General features: G+C 41.3%; 1 protein-coding gene across 1 annotated transcript in view; it reads right to left on the bottom strand.

Annotated features, from left to right (window-relative positions):
• Window positions 1-452: 452 nt before the first annotated feature.
• Window positions 453-23,743, bottom strand: part of CERS3 (ceramide synthase 3) — a 61,612-nt gene continuing 38,321 nt past the window's right edge. The window contains exons 9-11 of the mRNA XM_081124655.1: window positions 20,946-21,052; window positions 13,307-13,460; window positions 453-1,416 (exon numbers count right to left, since the gene is read on the bottom strand). Coding sequence (XP_080980781.1) covers window positions 1,258-1,416; window positions 13,307-13,460; window positions 20,946-21,052 — 420 coding nt within the window. The 3' untranslated portion in view covers window positions 453-1,257. The remainder of the gene's footprint in view (window positions 1,417-13,306; window positions 13,461-20,945; window positions 21,053-23,743) is intronic.

The following is a 23,743-nucleotide window of genomic DNA, read 5'->3' as shown; positions in this document are numbered from 1 at the left end:
GCCTTTCTTTGGTTCTCTTTTACTATTTTGCAGTCTGAGTGGGTTGGAAAGCAGAGACGAATAGTGTAGCATCCTCCTGCTCTTTCCTAGATTTCCTTTTGGCCAGGAGCTCATGTGCATGTCATATATTCCCAGAGACTCAGGCTTCCTGGGTGATCATGGCTCAGTGACCAACCTGACCTGTCCGACTCCCCCACAGGCCCCACGTGGGACCTATGACCTGCTGGGTAGCTCTGCTGGCCAGAAGGAAGGGCTCAGGGCAGCAGCAGGAAAGCTTTCCTTTTAGAGAAGAAAAGAATGAGAGATCAGCAAAAAACAAAAAGAAATAGGGCCCAAACCCCTTGTCCCTTTGGCCATTGGGCCTGAGGGAGGAGAATTCCCAGGGAATTTGAGGATTACCCCTGGGAGCTAACAAATAAAGAGCTTCCAAGTAAAACAGAAACAGCGTTCTGGGTATTTGCATTTCCAGGTATCTCCAGACACATTTAATGGGGATTTTTCTAAGACAGTGTCTTTCCTTCAGGCCCATTCACTGCCAGGCTTAGCCAGTTTCTCTCCCCCAAACAGAGCTGGAATCTTGTGAAAAGTGGGTCAGGTAACAATGGCATCAGAGTTGACAGTAAGCACTTTCGCTTCCATTATGTCATTGGAGCCTTACTCCAGCCCTGTGAGGTAGGTGGAACAGGTGTTATTCCCAATGGAAAGATGAGGCACCAAGGCTTGGAAGGTTTAAAAAAGGCCCATGGCAGAAAGTGGCCCCTGCGCCTGGGAAGCCAGGTCTCCTGGTTTGGTCTTCGTGCCCCTATTCCCTTGCTACCTCTAAGTCATTTTTGAGAAATGAGCTGTAATCTGTGGCCAAACACATCTAGAGAAAGTGGGTTAACTTAGCACTTCTCGCTCTCTCTGAGGATGGGCAAGGCAGGGAGCAAAACGGCCTACAACGAAGTGAGCTCCTGAAAACGCCACCATCTCCAATGAATGAACACAATCAGAACCGAAACGGTTCTCTGGAGAAATCTTTGAAATCTTTGACCAGTCTGAGTCCTAACTGCAGTAAACCCATGGGTATGCTTATATTTAACATTTTAACACAATCCAACAACATGTTGTTAAATACATCTTAAGGGGGAGTTAGAAAGAGGGAAAGTAGAATCTGGGGTCCCTGTGAGTCCTGTGGGCCACGGTGACGGGGGCAGCGCCTCTGGCTTCCAGCAGCCCTTGTCACACACGGTCCCCAGGACCTAGGTGGGCTTCAAGCTAGCGGCCATGCTGACCGTTGGGGATGAGGCTCCTGTGGGCCCCGAGGCCGTTCTTCACGCAGTCCTTCTCTTTGCCTTCGGTGGCCTTGTCCTTCCCCTCGTCTTCTTCCTCTTCTTCGTACTCATCCTCGTCATCGCTCCGCACATCCTGGATGTTCTAGACAAAGGGAAGAAGGGCATGAGCGACAGCCGTCCAGCAAGTCCGCACCGAATGGCAAACAAGCGGGCCAGCTTAGGGCTATGGCCCCCTCAAATTCTGTTGAAAGAAATCAAAGATCTAAAGAATTGGAGAGACATACTGTGTTCATTAATAGGAAAATTTAACATAGTAAAAATGCTAATTATCCCCAAATTGACCTATAGATGCCACATAATACCAACTAAAATCCCAGCAAGATTTCTTATAGATACAGACAAGCTGATTCTAAAATTTATAAAGAGACTCCAAGGAACTAGAATATAGAATTGCTTTATAATTGAAGACTCAAACGACCCAATTTTAAGACTTTCTATAAGTTTACAGTAATCAAGGCTGAATGGTATTAAGCAAAGGGATAAACACATAGATCAATGGAACAGAAGAGAGAATCTAGCAATAGACCCATACAAATAAGGCCAATTGAGTTTTGACAAAGGTGCAAAAGCAACTCAATGGAGGAAGGATAGTCTTTTCAACAATGGTTGGAAAAATCAGAAATCCATAGGCAAAAAATTAAACTTTGATCTGAACATCATTACAAAAGCAAACTCAAAGTGAATCACAGATCTAAATGTAAAATAAAAAAGTATAAAACTTTTAGAAGAAAACCCATGACCTGGGGTTGGATGATGAGTTCTCAGACATGGCACAAAAAGCCTCGTCCATTAAAAAAACAACTTATAAGCTTAACTTCATCAAAATTGAATACTTTTGTATTATGTAGAGAATAAAAAGATATGCTGCAAACTGGGAAATAATATTTGCAAATCCCATATCTAACTTGTATGCATAATAAAGAATTCTCAAAACTCAACAATAAGAAAAAAAACAAACCAATTTTAAAATGAGCAAAAGATATAAAAATAGACACTTCTTCAAAGAGGATACAGGATGTCAAATAAGCATATGCATAGATGTTCAACATCATTAGCCATTAGGAAAAGGCAAATTAAAACCATTATGTGATACGACTACAAACCCGTTAGAATAGCTAAAATTAAAAACACTGGCAATACCAAATGCTGACAAGGATGCAGAGTGGCTGAAAGGAACACTTACACATTGCTGATGAAAATGCGAAATGATACAGAGACTCTGGGAAACAATTTGGCAGTTACTTATGAAGTTAAATATATGGCTAGTGTATGTCTCAGCAGTCTTACCCCTGAGAATCTACCCTAGAGAAATGAACGTCATGTTCTAACAAAAACAAATGTTTGTAACAGCTCTATTCATAATTGCCCCAAACTGGAAGCAACACAAATGTTCTTCAACCACTAAATGGATAAACTGTGGTCCATCCATACAATGAAATACTGTTTACCAATTAAAAGGAACAAACTTGGACATTTATAAGAAGTTGCATGGATCTCAAATGCCACATGAAAAAAATTAGTTTCAAAAGGTTACCTGCTATATAGCATAATAATGTTCTTTACACGACATTCTTGAAAAGACAAAACTAAAGGGATGGAGAGCAGATGAGTAGCTGTCAGGAACTGGGGTGGAGGAAGCAATTATTTGGGATGATGGAATTGTTCTGTATTCTGATTACGGGGATGACTATACAAATCTATTCCTGTGTTAAAATTCATAGAATTGTATAGCAACAACAACAAAAATCTGTTTTACTGATAAGTTTTAAAATAAAACTTAAAAGTACTTCTTTTTAGAAAGCAAACAATATGGTTTTTCCAATAAACATTTGCTAAGTAAAGTGTTACTCATGCGGGCATTTTGATTGTCAGATTTTTGTTGTTGGAAATTAGGGTGTTTTCTATTTTCTTTATGCTGGGACTCCCCAAGGACAGTTCTTAATTAAGGGATTCATGTTTCTCTCTTCTCTTGTGGTGTCCTCAAAGCTGTGAGGAAAACTCCTAGAAGTATAACATTGCCCCTGAGGAAGGGAGATGGAATTGCCACAGATCAGACTTCATTGCAAAAGATAGAAGATGGTATGAGTTATTAAAACAATACTGAGAACTCACGCTCTGGGCGAGGACAGTGTCAGACACAGCCCCTCACCCTCTAAGCCAGCTCACCAACATCTCTATTGGACCCAGACTGGAAAAGAAAAAACACGGACAATGGAGGCTGTCTCCTCACACATCATTTTTCAAGATGACATCCATAACCATATGAGTTACTTTTTCCTTGTGTGACCTGCAGACTAAAACTGACCACCTGCAGAGAATCTCAGGGTACATGTAACCAAATACCTCCCTGTGTGTACGGTCTGCCTGCAAACGTGACTTTTGAAAAGGACCAAAGTCCGTCCACGCGTTCTGCTGGCTTACCCACAGAGATTAACTTCACAGGCTCTTCTCTGTCCATCTACTCTTTTCCACAAAACACAGAAAGGGGCTCAGAGTACACAGGCTCACTATAAACACTGAGGAATAAACTTGGCGTCTCATCAGTTAAGATGCAGCAGAGAAGGGCACCTTCTCTGTGACATGCTGGGAGCCGGGGATCACAGAGCTCCCCCGCAGAGGGAGCCCTTCAGGAAAGGGCCATGCTTGGCTGATATTTGCTTTCACGCACCGTGCCCCTCGGGCCTTCTTTTCCTTTCTCAAAAAATGTTTGTAGGAAACAAGAGTAAATTTGAATCAGAACCAAGAAACTGGTTTCTCTCCAGAAAAGCAGACGAGCCTCTCCCGCCGTCTGTGCAGATTCACAGAGCTGCTCTAGCTGAGAGGTAAGCTGGTACTCAAGGGTGCTCCCCACCGCTGAGCCACATCCTCCAGCACCCTCGTTTCCATGAAGAGGTCCTGGACCATATGACCCTTTGGGAAAACTGTGGATCTCGAGTCACAAAGGTTGGGGAGCACTACTGACTTCTAGGGAGCAGTGGCTGGGATGCCGGCCACCCCCCAGTGTGCATGGCGTCCAGATGGGCTGCCAGGCCGGCGTGCAGGTGAGACCCTGGTTATAATTATCCAAGCCCAAAACCCAATTCTACTTTACATTCAAGCGCAGCAATTCTTGCATGGCTTTAATATATTCTCAATTTTCCAGGAATGCAACTATGTACATAAATCAAAGGAGGACTCTACGGTTTTTTGGTTCAGAACTCCACAGTTTCAGAAAACCAAGCCACCGACGGCAAGACTACCAGCGATGTCTGAGCCCCCAGCGCCGCGCGCCTGTGTCGGCTGTGCGTGCAGCGGCCCCATTCACGGTCAGTCTACGTAGAAGCAAACGGCATCTGTTGACTTCAGTATATTGAGTGGAGTCATGCACACATGTTACACATGAAATGCATATTTATCAGAAATGTCTTTCATCTCATTTCTTTTTCATTAGAGTTGTGGCATTATATTGCTTTTGGAAATTATGGTTATAGGTGAGTCATATTACCTAGGAATTTCATTTCAGGCTAGTGCAGGGGGTGTGGGTCCAACAGGATGAAAAGCCCCTCCCGACATGATGAACCAAGTTCAGGAAGGACTTCCTGGTACTGAGAGTTTGTGTGATGGATGTGTTGGTGGCTGCACATTGTGCAAGCCTGAATAATATAAACTGGAAATTGTGTGGCATTCAAATTAACAAACCCCCATGTTATATTCAATTTTACCATGTAAATGCCATCTGTAATATAACAGGAACAGCTATGAAACCCTTAAAAGGATTTTTTTTCACTGCCCTAAAAATCCTCAGTGCTCCCTCCCAATGCCTGGCAATCACTGACTTTTTTACTGTAGTTTTGTCTTTTCCAGAATGTCATATAGTTGGAATCAAATAGTGTTGAGCCTTTCCAGATTGTCTTCTTTTACTCAGTAATATCCATTTAAGTTTCCCCATGTCTTTTCATGGATTATTGGCTAACTTCTTTTTAGTAAAGAAGAATATTCCATTGCCTGGATGGACCACAACTTGTGTATTCATCACCTACTGGAGGACATCTTGGTTGCTTCCAAGGTTGGGCAATTAAGAATAAAGCTGCTATAAATGTCTGTGTGCTGGGCCCAGGACTAAGCAGTTAGTGTGAATAGTAACATCTCCTTCTCACAGCAACCCTAGGACATAGGAACCATTCTCTTTATTTTAAAAGAGTGAAAACTGAGGCTCAGGGGGGCTAAGTAACTATTACAAGGCCACACAGCTATGAGAGGCAGACAGTATGAAAACCTTGATCCAAGCTCAGACTCCCTGAACCACAGTTCTCTGCAGACCCCACGGAGCCATCTGCATGAATACCTGCAGAGAGGGCACCAGGAGGCAGACATCCAGTTCTGTGTGAGGGCAGTTCTCTGTACAAGAAAGCTCCCTCTCCTCTCCTCCCACTGAGCTGAGCAGCAGCTGTCTCATCATGACCTGTCTCACCCTGTTCTGACTTTGCCCTTGCTACCATTAGGACAGACTTTTAAGTACAACATTTGAAATAATAAAAATCAACCCTAATCAGATGTGCCAACTGACTTTTTCTATGTGACACAAACACTGAAATGTTTTATTCTATTCCATTTCATTTAAAAAATTATTATTGAGATCTATACACTGGTTCCCAATTTTGGGGAATGGTCTGTGTACACAGAATGCCTCCTCTTGAATTTCAAAAGTGGCTTTCTAAACTGTTCTGATTCACCAGTGTAAACAGGATATGTTCTATTTTCCATTGACAGGTTTTGTGTTTGTTGTGTTACATTACACTTGCTGCTATCAATGTATCTATTTTTCTTAAGGAATGATCTCATTTGGCTAAGGCTTAAGGGCTTTCCACAATGATCTTCTAAGAGAAAAAGTGAGTTTCAGGGCCAGCTAGATTCTAGAGAGCATCTGGTAGGACATGCTTATTTCCCAGATGGCATTAAAGCTACAGGATGGACCCCACTGGCTGAGTGACACGGCTTAGTGGCAGCAGAGCTCAGAGCTTGATAAAAAAAAAAAAAAAAAGGCATGGATTTCTTTCATATTCTCTGTATCACCTCAAAATAAGTTAGAAGTGCACCAGAGTCTGTGGTCATCACCAAACTGTGATGAATGAAGAAAATGATTTGACTTCCTAAATGTACTTTGCTTCAGGGATTTAAACCATGAAGATCAGCGTGTTCTCTAAGCTGCCACATTTTGCAACCTTCAGAAACAACTTTAGCTTCCACAGCCTGAAAGATCCATTACTCTAACTGAGCAAAGATATGCGAATCATTTTGGGAAAAAAATCACTAGGACTTAGGTTCTGCTGCTTAGACTCAACATTCACTGAGGTTAAGAGGTGAAAAAACGATGAGCGAGATTACTTAGCGAGGTCGAATGAAGGAGAGTGACTGTGGCAAGGCCAACACTCTCACCTTGTGTGCCCTTCCCAACCCAAACTGTGGAACTGAAAGTTGCAGTACTATAAAAGTTACCATTTTCTCTCAGTTGCAATGAACAGGTACCTACAATCTCATCCTCTAAATCCATCAGAAGTTTCTAAATGCAGTTGCCTTATTTCGAAAGGAAATGGCTGGTAGGCATTTGTGATGATCACGTGAGAAATTTTAAACTGCCAACATTTACATCTGAAGAAATGCTAACCAGCTAATTATGTAGAGCTTGGCTTCACAAGCAACAGTGTGTTTGGCTGTTCCTGCACAAACCTAAGTTCTCTCTGTATAGGATGACCCTGGCAGGCGGGAAACAAGGAATGATTTGGGAACACCACCAACCGCAAAGTGGAAACAACCAAAGAGAAAGGAGTTCACCCAACGTCCCCAGCATCTCACGGAGGCACTCCTGACATGGTAGGCCCGATCATTCCTTGGGTGGGGACTGTTCTGCCCATTGCGGGAGGTTTAGCAAGTAATATCCTCGGCCTCTCTCCACTAGATACCAGTTGTAACAATAAAAAATGTCTTTAGGTCATCCTCTTATGAACAACATCAAAACCCCTCCATCCTGTGTAGCTTACATATTCCCACCCACAGCCACCACCCCACACTGTACCACGTGCGTAACAACCAGATCACTCAATTCATACACAACTTACTACTTTCATTTCCACCCACTCCCCAAAAAAGTGAGTACTATAAATTTAAAGTCAACCCTGATGTCTACACTTTGGCTTTATCTTTTCATGTAAATTTTTATTATAGTTTAAGATTCCAGAATATATATATGTCTTTATCAGTTAATCACAATTTGCCTATTAGTGAAGGTAAACGTCTGGCCCTAGTCCGTATTCAGGACCCTGAGCATGCTCCCTGCCACAGCATTTCACACACCTCTGGGAATGACATCTGCAACTATGGTTTCAATAAAATTGCATAGCTGTGTTTTCAAATGCCTTAACGGAACTCTGTGCTTGGGAATCTGTGGTCATGTCAAAAGCCCAGGAGGTCATGAATGACTCATAATGTCCCACTGCTTTTCAAATGGCTTCATGTCTAGATCCACAGTTGGCGATGAAACAAAGAACAATATAATAAGCATTTTATGCTATTTTGAAAGCAAACTTTTTGCTTTAACTGTGAAAAAGTGCATCCAGTCAAAGAATTCAATTTTCTGAACTACCATCAAAATGCTTTCCTTTTTGTTATATCAGTTCTTCTTATCCAGGCTGACATGGTCCCAGAAAAAAACAATTGAGTTTTCCTTTTTTTTCTCCTCAAAGAAGTTGCATTAAATTTAAATTGGATTCTCTGAAACCTGGCCATAATAAATGGAAATTTCCTGTTAGTTACCTGGAATATGAATTTTCTAGACCATGCTTCTCAAACTTCAATGTGCATATGAACCACCGAGATTCTTGATAAAGGACAGACTCTCCTTCAGAAGGTCCCTAGTGGGCCTGCAACGCCGCATTTCTAAGCAGCTCTGGAGATGCCTGGGCTGACCACGGGCCGCCACACTGCAGCCAGCAGGCTGCTCGCCGGGCCACAGATCCTCTCTAGAGTGCTGCTCTCTGTACAACGAAGCTGTTGAAGAGAGGGCTGCCTAACAGTCTGTCAAATTTCAAAATTCCATGATTTCAAATAATTTTTATTTCCTTAGTCTTTATATGTCATGAGTCCTTTTACTTCAGGAAGGCAATATAAAATGACCAGCATGTCTCACTTTCTATAATAGATAGTTGTTTAAAAAGAGTTAGTAAATCATCTTGTAATTGTCATGTCTTTAATTCTCTAGAGAAATGTACCATTTAAAGAACTTTGTTTCTGCCCTGGCCGGTGTGGCTCAGTTGGTTGAGCGTCCTCCAGGTGGTGGGTTCAATTCCCAGTCAAGGCACATGCCTGGGTTGTGGGTTCAATCCCTGGTAGGGGGGTGTGCGGGAGGCAGCTGATAGATGTTTCTCTCCCACATCGATGTTTCTCCCCCAGCCGTCTTTCCCCCCCCTCCCTTCCTCTCTCTCTAAAAAAATAAAAATAAAGAACTCTATTTTTCTACAAAGGAAAAAATCTCCAAGTACTTGTTTCAACAGTCTGAATTTTCATTTAGGAAGACTTTTTAGCACAGAACATCTATGTAACACTCAAGTCTACTGCTCTTGTTAAAATGTGCAGAATGAGGGTATCTGCTGAGGTTGCATCAACCAACTCCACAAATGTGGGGAAGAACAAAGCACTGTTTCTCAGAAAGCAGACCTAGTAGACGGGGAGTTCGGGGGACACTTGTGCAGGGGTGGAGAGCGCACACACAGAGCTGGTTTTCTGCACTTAACCTACTGGTTGTCAACCTGAGAGGTAGATTAGAATCACTTAAGTACGAGGAAGAAGAGACCTGTCAAACGTTCTAATGTCTGGGTCCCAACCCCATAGATTCTGAATGATTGGTCTGAGTTAGGACCTGGCCTGTGATATTTTTCTTTTGGGGCTCCAAGGTCATTCTAGTCAGTTGTATTTAATACAGCTAGTATGTAACAAGCTGATCTGAAATAAAAAGGGGGTTATCCTGGGAGCTCCTCTGGCTGTGACCAGTCACCCTTCATCTACACTAGCCGTAGGAATTTTATAATACTCTATTTCAGTCATCAGTCTTTGGTACTTTTATGATGTCCTTCTTCAGGCAAGAGCAGGTTTTACACCCACTATTACCTACTAACAAAAGAGACCTAGAGGCTTCTTGAATGTGACAAATTTGGTATTTCTTCCCTAACACGCTGATGACTGAAGAGAGGGTGTCAAAAAGGATCATCCAGAATGTAGGTTGTGAAAGTCAACTGGCAGACAACGTAGTAAACTGTCACTGGTGCTCTTGGCTGAGTCAAGGACACTGGCACCTGGCATCAGCTGGAGCATTATTGAAGCGAAAGGAAGACAGAGCTGCCCTGGGAGCCAACTGTCCAGCTACTTGGAAGTCACAGGCTCTGTGATTTGGCACAAAGAACCTGAGCAAATAGTAATACTGACCATGATCATAGCAGCTGACATTTATCATGTGCTTACTGTATACCCGATACTGATTTATCTTACAAGGCAGGTTGAGTATCAGCCCCATTTTACAGGTGAGGAAACCGAGGCAATGAATAGATCACACAGCCAGTAACAGGGAGAGCTGAGATTGGAATGTACAGAGAGCCTGTACTCTTAGCTAGTACCCTGACTGCTTACTAGGAAGTTACTTGGGATTAAAAAAATAATTATAAAACATTTTCTTATGCTTTTAAAAAGTTCAAAGGATTTGCTGCTGCATTTTAATTTATGATCTTGATTATTTAATTAGTTTGCGTACTTCCCATGTTTGCAAAGAGCATGACAGGATGAGCACAGAGATCGAGAATTTGTCCCTTTAAGTTTCTTCTGCCTGGTAGAAGTATAATATTCCATACAAATATTTTAAATTAATTTTATGGTTATTTAAAATAAAGAATAATTGTTTGAATAAAGACTAACTAGAAAAAGAGACATATTACAAGTTGAGGGACTCAGGTTCCAGTCTTGCCTTTGGCATGAAACCACTGTCTGCATTTGCTGGAGGCCTCAGTTTCCCCAAGTTTATTAGAATGCTCCTTTCTTTAACTACAACAGTGCAGCATGTGTAAAGAGTTGTTCTGTGAACTTAAGAGGCATTGCCTCTCGAGAGCAGATGGCTGGGGCAGGTTGCCAAGGGGCTAGTTTCTCCATCCTGACTCTGTGGCTCCTCCCTCCGTGTCTTGGCTGAGCACCAGCCTAAGCTGTCACAGAGACCTGCTTGAGTTGGCCCGCACCCAGCATGTTATTTACCAACAAGAAAATAAAAGCTTAAGGATGACCAAGTTCTCTTAAGTAATATTCATAAAAGCATGCTATGCCCCCTCTAATTTCCCCTGAAAGCACTTCCCATGTTTGTAAAGAGAATGACAGGATGAGCACATCAGCGCGTCATACTTCCCGAGGCTGATGTGATGTGTGGGCTGGGAGCTCATCAAAAATCACCATTTTATGGGAACCAGTCAGGTTTCAGTGCCAAGTCTTGTTCTTAGGCAGCAAAATGCCTGCTCACCATGGTCTGCAAATGTTAGTGTCCCGAAATTATAGTGATATTGTTATTTTAAGGTATTTGACAACAGAAGCAAATGGTAGGTTCTCATTCATCACATGCATGCAATGACCCTTCTGTTCAGGAAAAATAAAATGTGACAATTTCAAAAATCACTATTAAGAAGTATAATCACTTTTGTCTTTTTCAGTCTACCATGCAAACTCATGCAGACCACAAAAAGATTAATAAATTATTTTGTAACTTTCCACCCTAAACAGTATGGTTGCTTCCCCAAATTATTTACTCATTTGTATATTCAAAATTACTCACTAAGGTCCTACCAGGCAGGAGAAACTTAAAGGGACAAATTCTCAACCTCTGTTATAAGATTTAAAAGAAATTTTTGGAGGCCTACAAACTTCTGCAAATCCATTTATTAAATATCCAAGAATTGGTCACCTTAGTAACAACTGAGGTGTGTGCTAAATGCTAAATATTTATTAAATAGCGTTGAAAACTGACTTGTTAGTTGCTTCTCTAAAAATTTCAACTGCCGCCTCTGTCTCTCCTCCCCTTTGCAATGAGTGCAACTATGCCGTGAAATAGCATTCTTTCAAAGGCGGCTTTACGGCTTTGGAGGAATAAGCTGGTTTCACAGCCAGCTTTGCCACTGCTGTGGAAAACAGAGTGCACATGCAAGCCAGCTGAAGTCATAGGAACTGCAACGATCAGGGCTGTGGGGCCTCCACTGCTGCTGTCAACTCGCAATTGGAACCAGCTTTCCCAAAGCACAGCCCGAGAAAGCAGGACTTCCTGTCCACAGCTCCCGACCCACTAGGTTCATAATTAGGCCTGGTACAACCCATTAGAGATCAGACATATGAAAACCATGATGAACCCAAACGAGAGTTTCTTCTGGTTTCCAAGTTTTGTTCTGCCTGGCTCCCTCCCAGGCCTGTGATTACTGTCACTCACCAGTTAATAAGGAAACAGTTTCTGCTGGGGGACAGGAGCCCCAGGAAGTCTTGACCCAAAGTTAAGGCAGGTTCAATCCAGCGTCCTTCCTTTCCTCCAACCCCTGGATGTGCAATTGTATAACTGCTCCAATTCTTATCCTTATCTCGGTTACTTCAGCCTTATCAGTCACTTAGAGATAAAATTACTTTGGCAGAGATCACAGAAAAACTACTTAGAATATTAATAAACTAGAACCAGTCAATGAAAATTTTTCTTGGCACTCCAACCTTAATGGAGAGAGTCTACTTTCAGGAAAGCAAGCTCGAGTCAGTAATTTAGTTTAAAAAACCCCAACTTTCAGGATTTGGTTTGAAATTAATCCAGATGTAGCCCAATTTCTTACACCTCTGTCTAGATCTAGAAGTTAAGATGTGGTAGAAGATCAATTATTGCAATGTCCACTTAATTGTCAACTCTTCAATGATCATTGAGACACTACATACAGTAGAAAAATGAATTAATCAGAGAGTTGAACAAAAATGAGCTCATCAGACAAATTACCAGCATATCCATCACATACAAGTCACTCTTTCTGATGCTGCTGCAATGCTGTATTGTACACAGACAGCAACCCCTGACAATGCACTAGCTGTAACTTTCACCTTGAAAGGTCCTTGAGATCCTTAGGTGTATGATTTCTACACAAAGAGAAACTGTGATCTGATTTTATTTTTTTGCCTTAAAGGTTCAAGTCAAGTTCTGTCTAGTCAGTGACACTTTCCCTAGCCCCTTGAGCCAATTTCTCTTTTGTCTTCCACAGCGAGCCTCTAGGCCCTCTCTTTAGCACAGGACATTCTGAACCTAGGTCATTGCTGGAAGGTAAATACGCCCCCACTAGATGCTGCGCTGCTGCCCTGAAGGCAGTGACTGCGTCTTACTCATTTCTGAAGCCCTCCCTTCCCCATTCTGAAATTAAAATCCAGAACTGAATTCAAAATAAAACAAAAACAACACAACCTTCTATTGTCTTAAGTGTATTATCAATTTGTTATTTAGGAAAAAAGATGTTTTCAGAAAAAAGTATAGCCAAGTGATGTACAATATTTCAGAGAGTAGGAGAAAACTCAGGGGGAGAACATTATGTGCAAATCAGATGCTCAGCAAAAATAAACATAGGGCTCTAAAATACTGCTCAACTATCACCATAAAGCTCATCCCAAACTAGGGCAAATTTAGATTCATTAGGACATTCTTTGAAAAGCAGCAATCAATTTTTAGATAAACATATTTTTAAATTAACTTGTCCTCTAATAAAAGCTATTTCTTAAAAGCACCTTAGAGACCTACTTAATGAAAAATCTAGCTAAGTTTAGTAAAAAACATTAATGATTAAATTTAAAGTAATTCTGGTTAACTAAATTAACTAGAATGTTCCACCGTCAGGGCCTCACCTTCAATCTGGTACTGAAGTCTACTTGTTAAGAGCAAATACAACTCGGACAGCCCTTACCTTCATGAATATACATCTTTTGAGCATCTTCAGGATGAAGTAACCCCAGTAAAGGTGAAGAACTTGAAGGACCATGAGCTGCAGGTTGAGGAAGATGTAGGAAAAGAAAGGCTCGAGGTAGAGCATAGGTATAACCAGCGTGCAATACAAAATCCTAAAAAAAAAAACAGATGAGAGTATTTCATTACAGTACAAGTACTTATGGATTTTCAGTGAGAAAACTGCTATTTTTTTTCTCCCAAGCATTCAACATTTATTTCATTTCTAATGATGTCCAGGAAATTCTCAATAGAAAACAATATGATAACATTACCTTTTATATTATTGGCAAGCCACAAAAAAGTACAGCCTGCCTCCTGGGAGAAAAGTTAAAGCAAATGGAATTTTTATAGCACACAGCCTGCACTGCAGTGTTCCGGTACCTCGGTTTCCTTTTTGCAAACAGAAGAGCATACGCTAACCCTACCCACCTCCCCAGATTTGTAGAACAACTAAGATAATGCATGCTTACATGGGTTATTATTGCCTTATGATAGTCTCATTTATTTGGCATCAAAGGTGAATGGGGAATTCTACAAAGGCCAATTTTCTGGATAAAAGAGGCTTTTAAAGAAGTAAACTTTCTATTATTACTTCCACTTTCTAAAGTGAACTGCATACTGCTTTAATTTCATAAACAGACTCCTGGACACAATTTGAACTGCCCTTGAAGACCCAGGATACACCGCATCTTCAGATATAATACTGCTGCAACATGAAGGGCTACCTACTCCCTTCCCAAACCTCATACACTACTACCATTTTAGAGTTCTCAGATACATTTGTTTGTAAGGATTTTATTTTAATTATAAAAATAATTTATTCCTATAAAATTGGGAAGATTAAAAAAGCAAGTTGCCCATAATACTATCATTTTATACAAACAGCATTGTAATTGTTGTGTATGATCTTTCAGCTTTATCCTGTACATACTTATTTTATTTATTAAATTAACATATAGTAAAATTGACCGTTTTGGGGGGTGCAGTTCTATGAATTATAATATATGCATAGGTCTGCGCAACCACCACCACAATTAGGATACAGAACAGTTCCATCATTCCCCCAAACCCCAGTGCTATCCCGGTGTAGTCACACCCATACACTCCACCATGCCTAACACTGGCAAACCTTATCTGCCCTCCATTCCTTTAATTTTATCTTTTCAAGAAGGCCACATAAACGGGACCATACAGTGTGTCAGCTTTAGGACTGCCTTCTCTCACCCAGCACAGTGCCTCTGAGGTACACCCAAGTTGTCATGGGTCTCAGTAGCATGTTCCTTTTCATTACTGAGTGGTTTTTCATTTTATGAAGGTACCACAGTTTACCTGTTCACCTGCTGAAGAGCGTTTGTGTTGTTTGCGGTTTTTCACAATTATGATTAGAATTTCTATAAATATCCACACACGGGGTTTTTGTGGGACCATGTTTTCATTTATCAAGGGTAAATACATAGGGTAGAAGTGTTGGGTGTTATAAGTATACATTTAACTTCTCAAGAGACTGGACACCTGCTCTCCAGAGTGCCTGTGTTGCACTGCCACCAGCAATATGCGAGAATGCCAGCTCTTCCTCACACTTGTCAGTACTCGGATTGTCCTGTGGAGATCTTTGCTACTGTAGTAAAAGTTACACTTGTGGGACTTTATGTTCAATTTCATTTAGTTTTAAATAAAAAATATTTCTCACTCTTTGAACATACTGATGATGGTCTTTCCCAAAGTGAAGGTTATTTCTTTAGAAATGTATATTTCTAAATGTAAGATCACTGTTTCAAGGTGTCTATTAAAAGTATACAAATTCAAGGTGTGTATTAAAAGCTATTAAGACTCTGCCATAAGTTTTCCCAAAATTATAACAATTTATAAGGCCACCAGTAATTCATGAAAGAAGAGTTTCAATGAACTCCAACCAGGATCAAATGGATTTAAAATTTAACTTAAAAAACAAAACATTTTCAACTCTCATTATTTGTAACGCTGACAGTTCCGTGTGTCTGCTCAGTAGTTCCATTTCCTCTTTTGTGAGTTATCAGTTCTTTATCTATTCAAAAAGCAATTATATGAACTCTGTATAACATAGATAATAGCCACTGATCCATTTTACTTATGAAAATATTTTTTTAAAACTTAGGAATTACAGAAAAATATAATGAGGTTAAGTAAAAATCACCTAAAATCTCACAACTCACAGGTAACCTAGTATATTTTGGTGAATCTAATTCAAGACATCGTTCCTAAAAATAATCTTAAAGGTGCTTTTTCCCCCCTTCCCCATTACCACATGATTTTATATAACAGGGATCATACTATTCATGTGATTTTTGTACCCTCCTTTTATCACTCAACCATATGTTACAGAGAGCTTTCCATGTCAATGAATATAACCTACATATCAAGGGTCTGAGAACATTTTGTAAAGGACAGATAGTAAGTATTTCAGGTCTCTGGGCTATTGAGTCTCTGTTGCAGCTACTCAACTCTGCCACGGTAGTGGGAAAGCAGCCATAGAAAATAAATACATCAATCAATGGGTATGGCTGTATGCCAATAAAACTTTATTAACAAAAACAGTTCATGGGCTAGATTTGGCCTGTGAGCCACAGATTGCCGACCACTATCATTCTATGCAATAGCTGCACAGAAATCAATAAAAACATATTTTAAAAAATTTTTTTAAAATAATGTCTGTGTTCTAAGAAATAACAAAGGACATGATGTTTGCAACTTTCAAATGGTTCAGAAAAAAATGTGTGTGTGTGTGTTGAGAGAGAGAGAGAAGGAATGACAAAGTAAATAGGACAAAATGTTAACTGGTAAATCTGGGTAAAGGACATGTGTGAGAGTTTTCTATAATATATTTGAAATTACCCAGTAAGCTTGAAATTACTTCCAAATAAATAAAGGAGTAAAGGAACTGGATACATTGTGAATAAGTCCCTTATCCTAAAATCCTATGATTTGAAGAAAAGAGATTATTATAGCTGTCCTTTATAAATTTATACACAGAAGTGAAAGGAATGCAGGGGAGTGTTAGGGAAGGAGCTCTGCTGAGGACACACTGTTGAGCGAGACACTGAACAAACACATTGGGTGAAAAGCAAGGTCTCCTTCACAAGGTGTGTAACTGGAAAGTCTGGTTCCAAGATATGCATCTGCAGTGGAGGCTCAGGGAGCGGCCCCAGCTTCCACAGAGCCATTCTCACACTGCACACGTCCCTCCTTTCCTCTGGTGGTGTGACAGGGCCCCGCGACATCCCGGGAGGGTGGTGGAAGCCAACTAGGACACCATGAGACCATGCTCTGCCTCTGACTATCTGTCATTCAGCATCAAGGCCCCAGGCTTTATGGGGATAGAAGGTCCATGGTGTCCTCACTCTTGTCTCCTTCTGATGAACAGCAGCTAGAGCACTGCCGATGCTTTTGCCTGGTCTTTTTTTTCCCCTCCTTAAAACTGTCCTCTCTCTGATTGCCATTCTAAGTATTTATATGTTCTCATCACCCACAGAATTCCCCTTTGCATGAAGCTTCTCAGGGTTCCGTTTCTGCACCAATAGGAGCTGAAGCCCAAAGTCCAGTGAATCAGTGGTGGAAAAAATAAAGCCCCACAAGCATATCTATCCTGGAGACTAGGGATTTGAGTATTGTTTACAGTTGGAAATGATATTTTTTTCTTTTTGGAAAATAAAAAAAAACAGGTCAGTATGAACAGCCTTCAAATATAAAGTGGTGGATACAAAGGCCCCTCCTACTGCCTTATGAACTCCTGCAGGGTGGGAATCTGAGCTGTGATGAGTTCAAGAAATGAAGTGATGAGATATCACTGCCACCTGTAAACTGCAGAGAGTGCTTCTCCCTGCAGAGGGACCAGCCTGGGCTTAATCATTACCTGTTCTTGTCATTTATGGAGGAAAACTGTCAGAGTCAGAGAGTCATTTCCCAACCTTTCAAAGGTCTTTCTAGCCTAATGATTCTCGGGTGGCATTTGTATAAGTAGATAAATACATCCAGTAATTTAAAAATATTGAAGTCATTATTTTAAAACAATAGTTGGGAATACAGTGTGAAAAACATAAGCCTGAAGTTTAAACATTTTTGAATAAAAATGCAAACAAATGGGGTAACCAGGTAATTCGATTAAAGCAATTTGTACAATGCCAATTGGAATTTCTCCCTAATGTTGAGAGTAACAATGTTTAGAAAATCAATGTCGTTCACTCTTGCTGACCCTGACTGAGAATCAGCTAAATAAAATCCTGTAAAGAGCAGGAGAGGAGAAGAGGGGACACAGTGGTACAAATATAAAGGAAACTCACCGGGGAAAGCAAATGTGCTTCAGGCTGGGGGAAATGAAGGAAAAGCCAAACAAAGGGAGAGACAAGTGTAATGTACAAGCTCCAGTTCTTTCTCTCAAAGCCTCAAGAAAAATTTCAGATGGCTCATCTCTTCCCTCCTCAACCTTTTATCTCACCCCCAAATGTGCAACAAAGGCATTTAGAAAAGAACAGAGCAACTAGGTTGCAAACTGCCTCCCACAGCACCTCTAAAATGTCTGAATCCTGAAACAGGTCTATCATCTGCACGTTGTTTGCTCCACAGTAAATTCCAACAGATCCGGACTAATAAAATACCCTTAAAAAATGAGTGTGCAGAGTTACAAGACTGAGACAGATTGTTGGAACAGGCTAACAACAAGGAACTGACTTTTCCTCTTTGGCATCACAAGATGATTATGTAACGTGTTGAAGCTTATGGGAAGACCATTTAAGCTAGAGCAATGCACTGCAACTGATTCTCTCAAAAAACATTGAAAACCCATCTCCCAAACATCCAACAACTCTGTGAGGTTTTCCTCAACCTTCCAAACAATGCAGATCAGTCAACGTCAGTACAGAAAAATTTTTACCAGCAAAGAAACTTTTATAGGCAAGTCTTTTAATACTGGTTTATTCGCAATCCCTCTAACTCCCTCAAGACAGCAGGCCATGGTCTGGGCTGCTCTGCTCTCTGAATTCAGTGAGGTATCAAGATCAAGAAAATGCCAAATGTACGCGACTAATTCTCCTTGAAATCCAGAAATGCTGGCAGGAGAAGGAGTTCTTAAACGTAGGGTCTTTAAAGTCGAGGATGTGTGGGAAAGCAACACACCCTCTCCACAGTCACTCTGCCCAACACGATGTTCAGTTGTTTACTGGGCGAGAGTAAGCTTGCTTGCTGATTCTGAGACATCATGGGAAAGTCTGAGGTGAGCATCCATTGCTAAATCAAAAGTCAACCACAACAGCATTATTTAGAGGCTCCTCAAAGGGCTCCCTGAACTGACAATTTGCCCGGTGTGTGCTTTAGAGTATGTCCACAAATTCTTTGAAACTACTCCCATCAAGAAATGGAGTCTAATTTTCCTCCCCTTAAATATGCGCTGGCCTTGCTGACCTGGATCCAATGAAGAAAATGATGTTGGAAGTGACTTGATGTGACTTCTGAAGTGAGGTTATAAAAAGAAAGACAGCGTCTGCCTCACTCGCTCTTGAGCTGCTCACTGTGGAATTCCAGCTGCCACACTACGAGGCGGTCCAGCCAATGGAGACGCCGCGTGCAGGTGTTCCCGCCGACAGGCCCGGCTGAGGCCCTAACCAGCAGTCAGCGCCAGCGGCTGATTCTCGGTTACCTCAACCCTGTGAGTGAGGGTGCCTTCAAGAAAATTTCAGCTGACTTCCCAGCCACCATCTGACTGCAACCACATGAATGAAAATCATCTGGCTGAGGCCAGTCAATTCCCAGAACCATAAGAGATAATAATAATCAATAAATGTACTTTTAAGAGTGAGGTCTGCAAACTATGAACTGTGGGTAAAAACTGGCCTGTAACCCATTTTTCTACAGCCTGTGAGCTAAGCTGGGTTTGGCACATTTTAAAAGAAACAAAACAAAACAAAGAAAAATATGCAACAGAGACCATATGTGGCCCTTGAAGCCTTAAAATCATTATTCTATGGCCCTTTACAGAAAAAGTTTGCTCACCGCTGTCTTAAACCACTACATTTTCAGATGGTTTGTTATGCGGCTACAGATAACTAGAACATGTGGAATGTCATAGGAGCCATCAGTGGGCAAATCCTGGGTGTAGGGCACCATGAAAGTCACACTGAAAAGCCGCAACCCAACTGTTATCTGCAAGGCAATACTTAGCCCATCAGCAATTACCATCCTGCAATTTTCTGATTTCATAAACACTCCTGCTCAGCCAAAGCAAAAGTGATGGTAATGTGGTTCATCAACAAGAAGAGTATAATAAATATGGATCTCAGATTTGATTCCAGATTAAACTTCAAAGTCTAAAAGCCTCATTAATAATTTTAGTAATAATAGCTGGCATTTCCTGAATCCTTACTATGTTACAGACACTGTTCTAAGTTATTTTATATGTATTACTTCAGCTAAGCGTCATGAAAACCCTTATTTCCATTTTACAGATGAGAACACTGAGGCACAGAGAAATGATCTAATCTATTCAAGATCACACAGGCAGTAAGTATAGAGTCAGGATTTGAATCCAGGACTGACTTGCATCCATGAACTTAACCACTGCTCTCTGCTTCTCCTCTCCAGAAAATGTCTCATCAAGACATGCAGTCCTGGTTTAAAGAATGCAACTAGCTTCTATAGGGAGGGCAGCATGCTCTGACCTCTCTGACCAGGCTTCCCTGGATGCTAAGGGATGTTAAGGGTGCTATCCATCCACCAGGAATCTGGCCCAGAACTTGGTCTCCATCTCTTTCCCCTGAAACTTAGGATCTTCAGTAGCACTAATTTTTCTGTTGAGAGGCTCTGAAACTCCTAGACTAGCCCCAAACTATGCTTGGTTATAAACTGTTCCTTCCAAACCATCAAAGGCTTCCTCACATTTTTTCCTGGTTTCTGTCAATCAACACATGGAAAATTCTGCTTGCCAAAGGAATGATTGTCAGGGAAGACACAATATAGGTTCTTCATTGCCAGCCCTTGGATCAAAAAAAATCAACAGACTGATCAAGAGCCAATCAGCATTAAAAGGATACATAAACCATTGTTAGGGCGAGTGATCACGGAGGGTGAAATGAGTATCAGTTTCCTCATCTGTGAACTGTGAGCGATAATACCTGTCTTTGATTTGTTGTGCAGACTAGTGCCAAGATATAGAAAGGGCCTGGCCCAGTGGCTGGCATATAATTAATGGTGGTTATAATCACTGCAATTTTGACAAAGAACATGCCTCTCCTTTAAAGGGCTGCTAACTGGCCAAGGACATTTCACTGGAATAACTGGAAAAGCTGTTGATCACAAGAAACATCCATATTCATGAACAAGACGGAGAGTTAAGAGCCGCTGCTCAGTCGCCGGCTTCACTTCCATCTCTCTTTGGTATAAGCCTCTCCCACAGTGGAAGGTGTTGTTCTAATTATATGTAAAAATGGCTCCTTCACGTTCTTTTCTCCAACTGAACTTGGCACAAATAACTGGAAATCAACAAAAGGAAGGGCAGTGCTCTGACTTCAACGGTGTGCCAGGCCCACCCCAGCACGGCGAGGCAAGGGCAGGGAACCATCTCATCTACTCACCAAAAGGGAAAAATGATGAGACGGCTGATGAAAAATATGGCAGAAAAGATGAAGAACAGGGTGTTGCAGGTCTGCTTCCATCCAGCATAAGAAAACATTTTAGCAGACTGAAAACAAAGAGAGAAATTATATTCACATAAAATTATATTAGTGCAAACTTTTTAAATTAAATATTTATAAATGCTACAATGTCTGGGATTGGCCTCAAAACAATGTGGGCGGCACTGTGAATGGGGAAATGGGTGAAAAGAGATGTGCAAAATTGGTAACTGTTCCACCTCAATGATGGGCCCATTGAGTCTGTTATGCTCTTCCTATCTTGTCATAATATAATGTTTAAAAAAAAAAGATATGTTAAAATATTACTCGTGTCTTTCACCAGCACTACAAATTAGCATAATTAATCTTAGCATGCATGTTATTTGGGCATTTATTTAATTTCTCCATTTCACTGGGAGGTTAGCTGGACTGAAGAAAGGCTGGGATATGAGTGAAGCCCTGGGCTGGGCTGGGCTGGGCTGGGCTGCAAATGAGGCAGCTACTTTAAGGCAGAAAGGAGGCAATTCCTGGGTCTTGTCCTGGCTGAAATCAAGTTTCAAGCACTTGATTTTCTGTACTTACTTTATGCTACTCCATACTGCTTCCGTTTTGTGTTGAATAAGAAGAATTACAGAAAGGGCTGGTCAATGCAGCCTTAGAAGGTTAATTGAGGGAGCTTCTCTCTTGCATTATCCAGTGGGGTCCAAGGCAGAATGGGAAAGTGTCTGGAGTTGGGGTGGGAGGTGCGTAACAGTTACTGAGGGTAGCTCATCCCTTAGGGAGTGTGGCTTAGGCCTGGGCCGTTTCAGGGCTGAAGTCACCCTGGAAGCTCAAGATCCCTCTAGAGCAAGAGAAGCAACATATTTACACTTCAGAAAGGACTTACACTGCATTGCATTTTCCATACCTTTCCATGCTTAACATGGGGTAGAGATATGAATGGACCACAGGGTTGGCAGAGGGCGCAAAGGGGAATAATCCTGATTGCTGAGAGAGAAGGCTAGTATGCCAGGGGGTGGGAGATGGGTATGGGAAGAAAGGTTCAGAGGGAATGCCTGGACGGGAGTGGGAGCTGTTTGAAGGGTCAGAGGTCAGGCCAGGGTGGGTAGCTAGAGATGTGCATAGGTGTGAAGAGAGCCCACTTGTGAGGGCCAAGCAGCACTCTTTTGAGCAAATACACAGCCTATTCTGTCTGTGTGAAGATGGACATCAGACAGTAACCCCTTTCCTTTGCTAAGCATCAGTCAGGATACTGTTAAAGTGTTAGGTGTTGGACCTGAACTTGAACATGTGGACCATTACAGAAGATCAAGAGATGCATAAAGAAGGAAAAAGGCTGCTTATGAGTAAAAATAGTACATGTGGAGGCTGTTTTTTCTTGCAAATAAAAAGCTGAGAAATGACCCACCAACTGTCTAGAGGATATGAAAGATTAATAGCCTCCATCCCTAGGAAGGTCTAAACAGGGGCAAAAGTTGTAGTATGTCTGGGTTCAATTAGAACTTGACTGAGAGGACAAACATTAAAAAAAAAAAAAAACTATTCGAGGAAGCTATGGAATAGGCACCCCTAGAGAATATAAAAAATAGGCCCCATGCCACTACTTAATGTTGTCTCAACCACCAGCTGATAGGAGGCATTGAACCTCACATTTAGATCATGACTGTGAATCAAGAATGATTCATGATCACTAACATCATGAAGCTGCTCTCTCAGCTTACCCATGAAAGGACCTGAATTTGACATTTCGCTTTGCTTTGTTTTTTACCTAACGTCCTCAGAACATTTTCTAACAGTAATGAGCTAAACTTTAAATATGCCCTAAGGGACAGATATGGCTTCTCATGTTACAGCTGAGGATAGAAAACAAAGCATTAAGTGACTTGCCCAGTTGCCTAAGGAGTTGCGTGTATCAGTGAGGGTCGGGGAGGGCTGGCAGGGAGAACCCTGGGCTTATTTTCACTTCCAACGACTAACTCCCTTTAAATAACACAATGAAGCTGTTTTTACAGTGGACACACACCTAAGGCAATTGGACTGGAAGGTTTAGAAGCATCAGAATAGCATAAAATTCTTAAGTCATGGCCAATGTGGTCTTCATTTTCAGGCAGGGTTACTGAGACATGATCAGAGAACGGGATAATTACAACAGAGAACGCAACATTCAGAGAGCAACACATGGAAAAACTGGCACAATCCTTTTGCTAAGCCATTTGCTGCCCTGAAGCAAATATAATAATCTTGACCTTCAGAATGGGATTTACATGTCTAATTACGATCACATACAAGAAACAAAACACTCTACACAGCTAATATTTTAATAGCCAGTTGCTTTCAAATGGCTTCAAATGACTTCTGGTTATGTCTAGAACAGGGTTTGACAAATTACAGGCCAGTCTATGGGCTGAAGTTGGTCAGCTCTTGACTTAAGAATGGTCTTCACATTTTTAAAGGGGTATAAGAAAAGAAAAAAAGAGGAAAGAATATGTGACAAGAGAGTCTATGTGGTGCACAAAGCTAGATTTACTATCTGGCCAAAAAGTTTGACCAAAAAATCCGCTGAACCCAGATCTGGAAGAACAAGACCCCATTACATTTCATTTCTCCCATATCAACCTATATTCAATCACTAGCACTTCAAGAGGCAACTGTGAATGTGAAATGGGTTGGCATACTTTCTCCAGCTTCCTTATAAATGAGTATATTTAAGTGATAACTAGGTGGCTCTGGGAAATATGGCTCTAAGTACAGCAGGAGAG

This window comes from Miniopterus schreibersii (genome assembly GCF_964146895.1).
Source record: "Miniopterus schreibersii genome assembly, chromosome: 22".
Lineage (NCBI taxonomy): Eukaryota > Metazoa > Chordata > Mammalia > Chiroptera > Miniopteridae > Miniopterus > Miniopterus schreibersii.
Note: the sequence above shows the minus strand (reverse complement) of the source record. Positions and strands in the feature narration are given on the sequence as shown.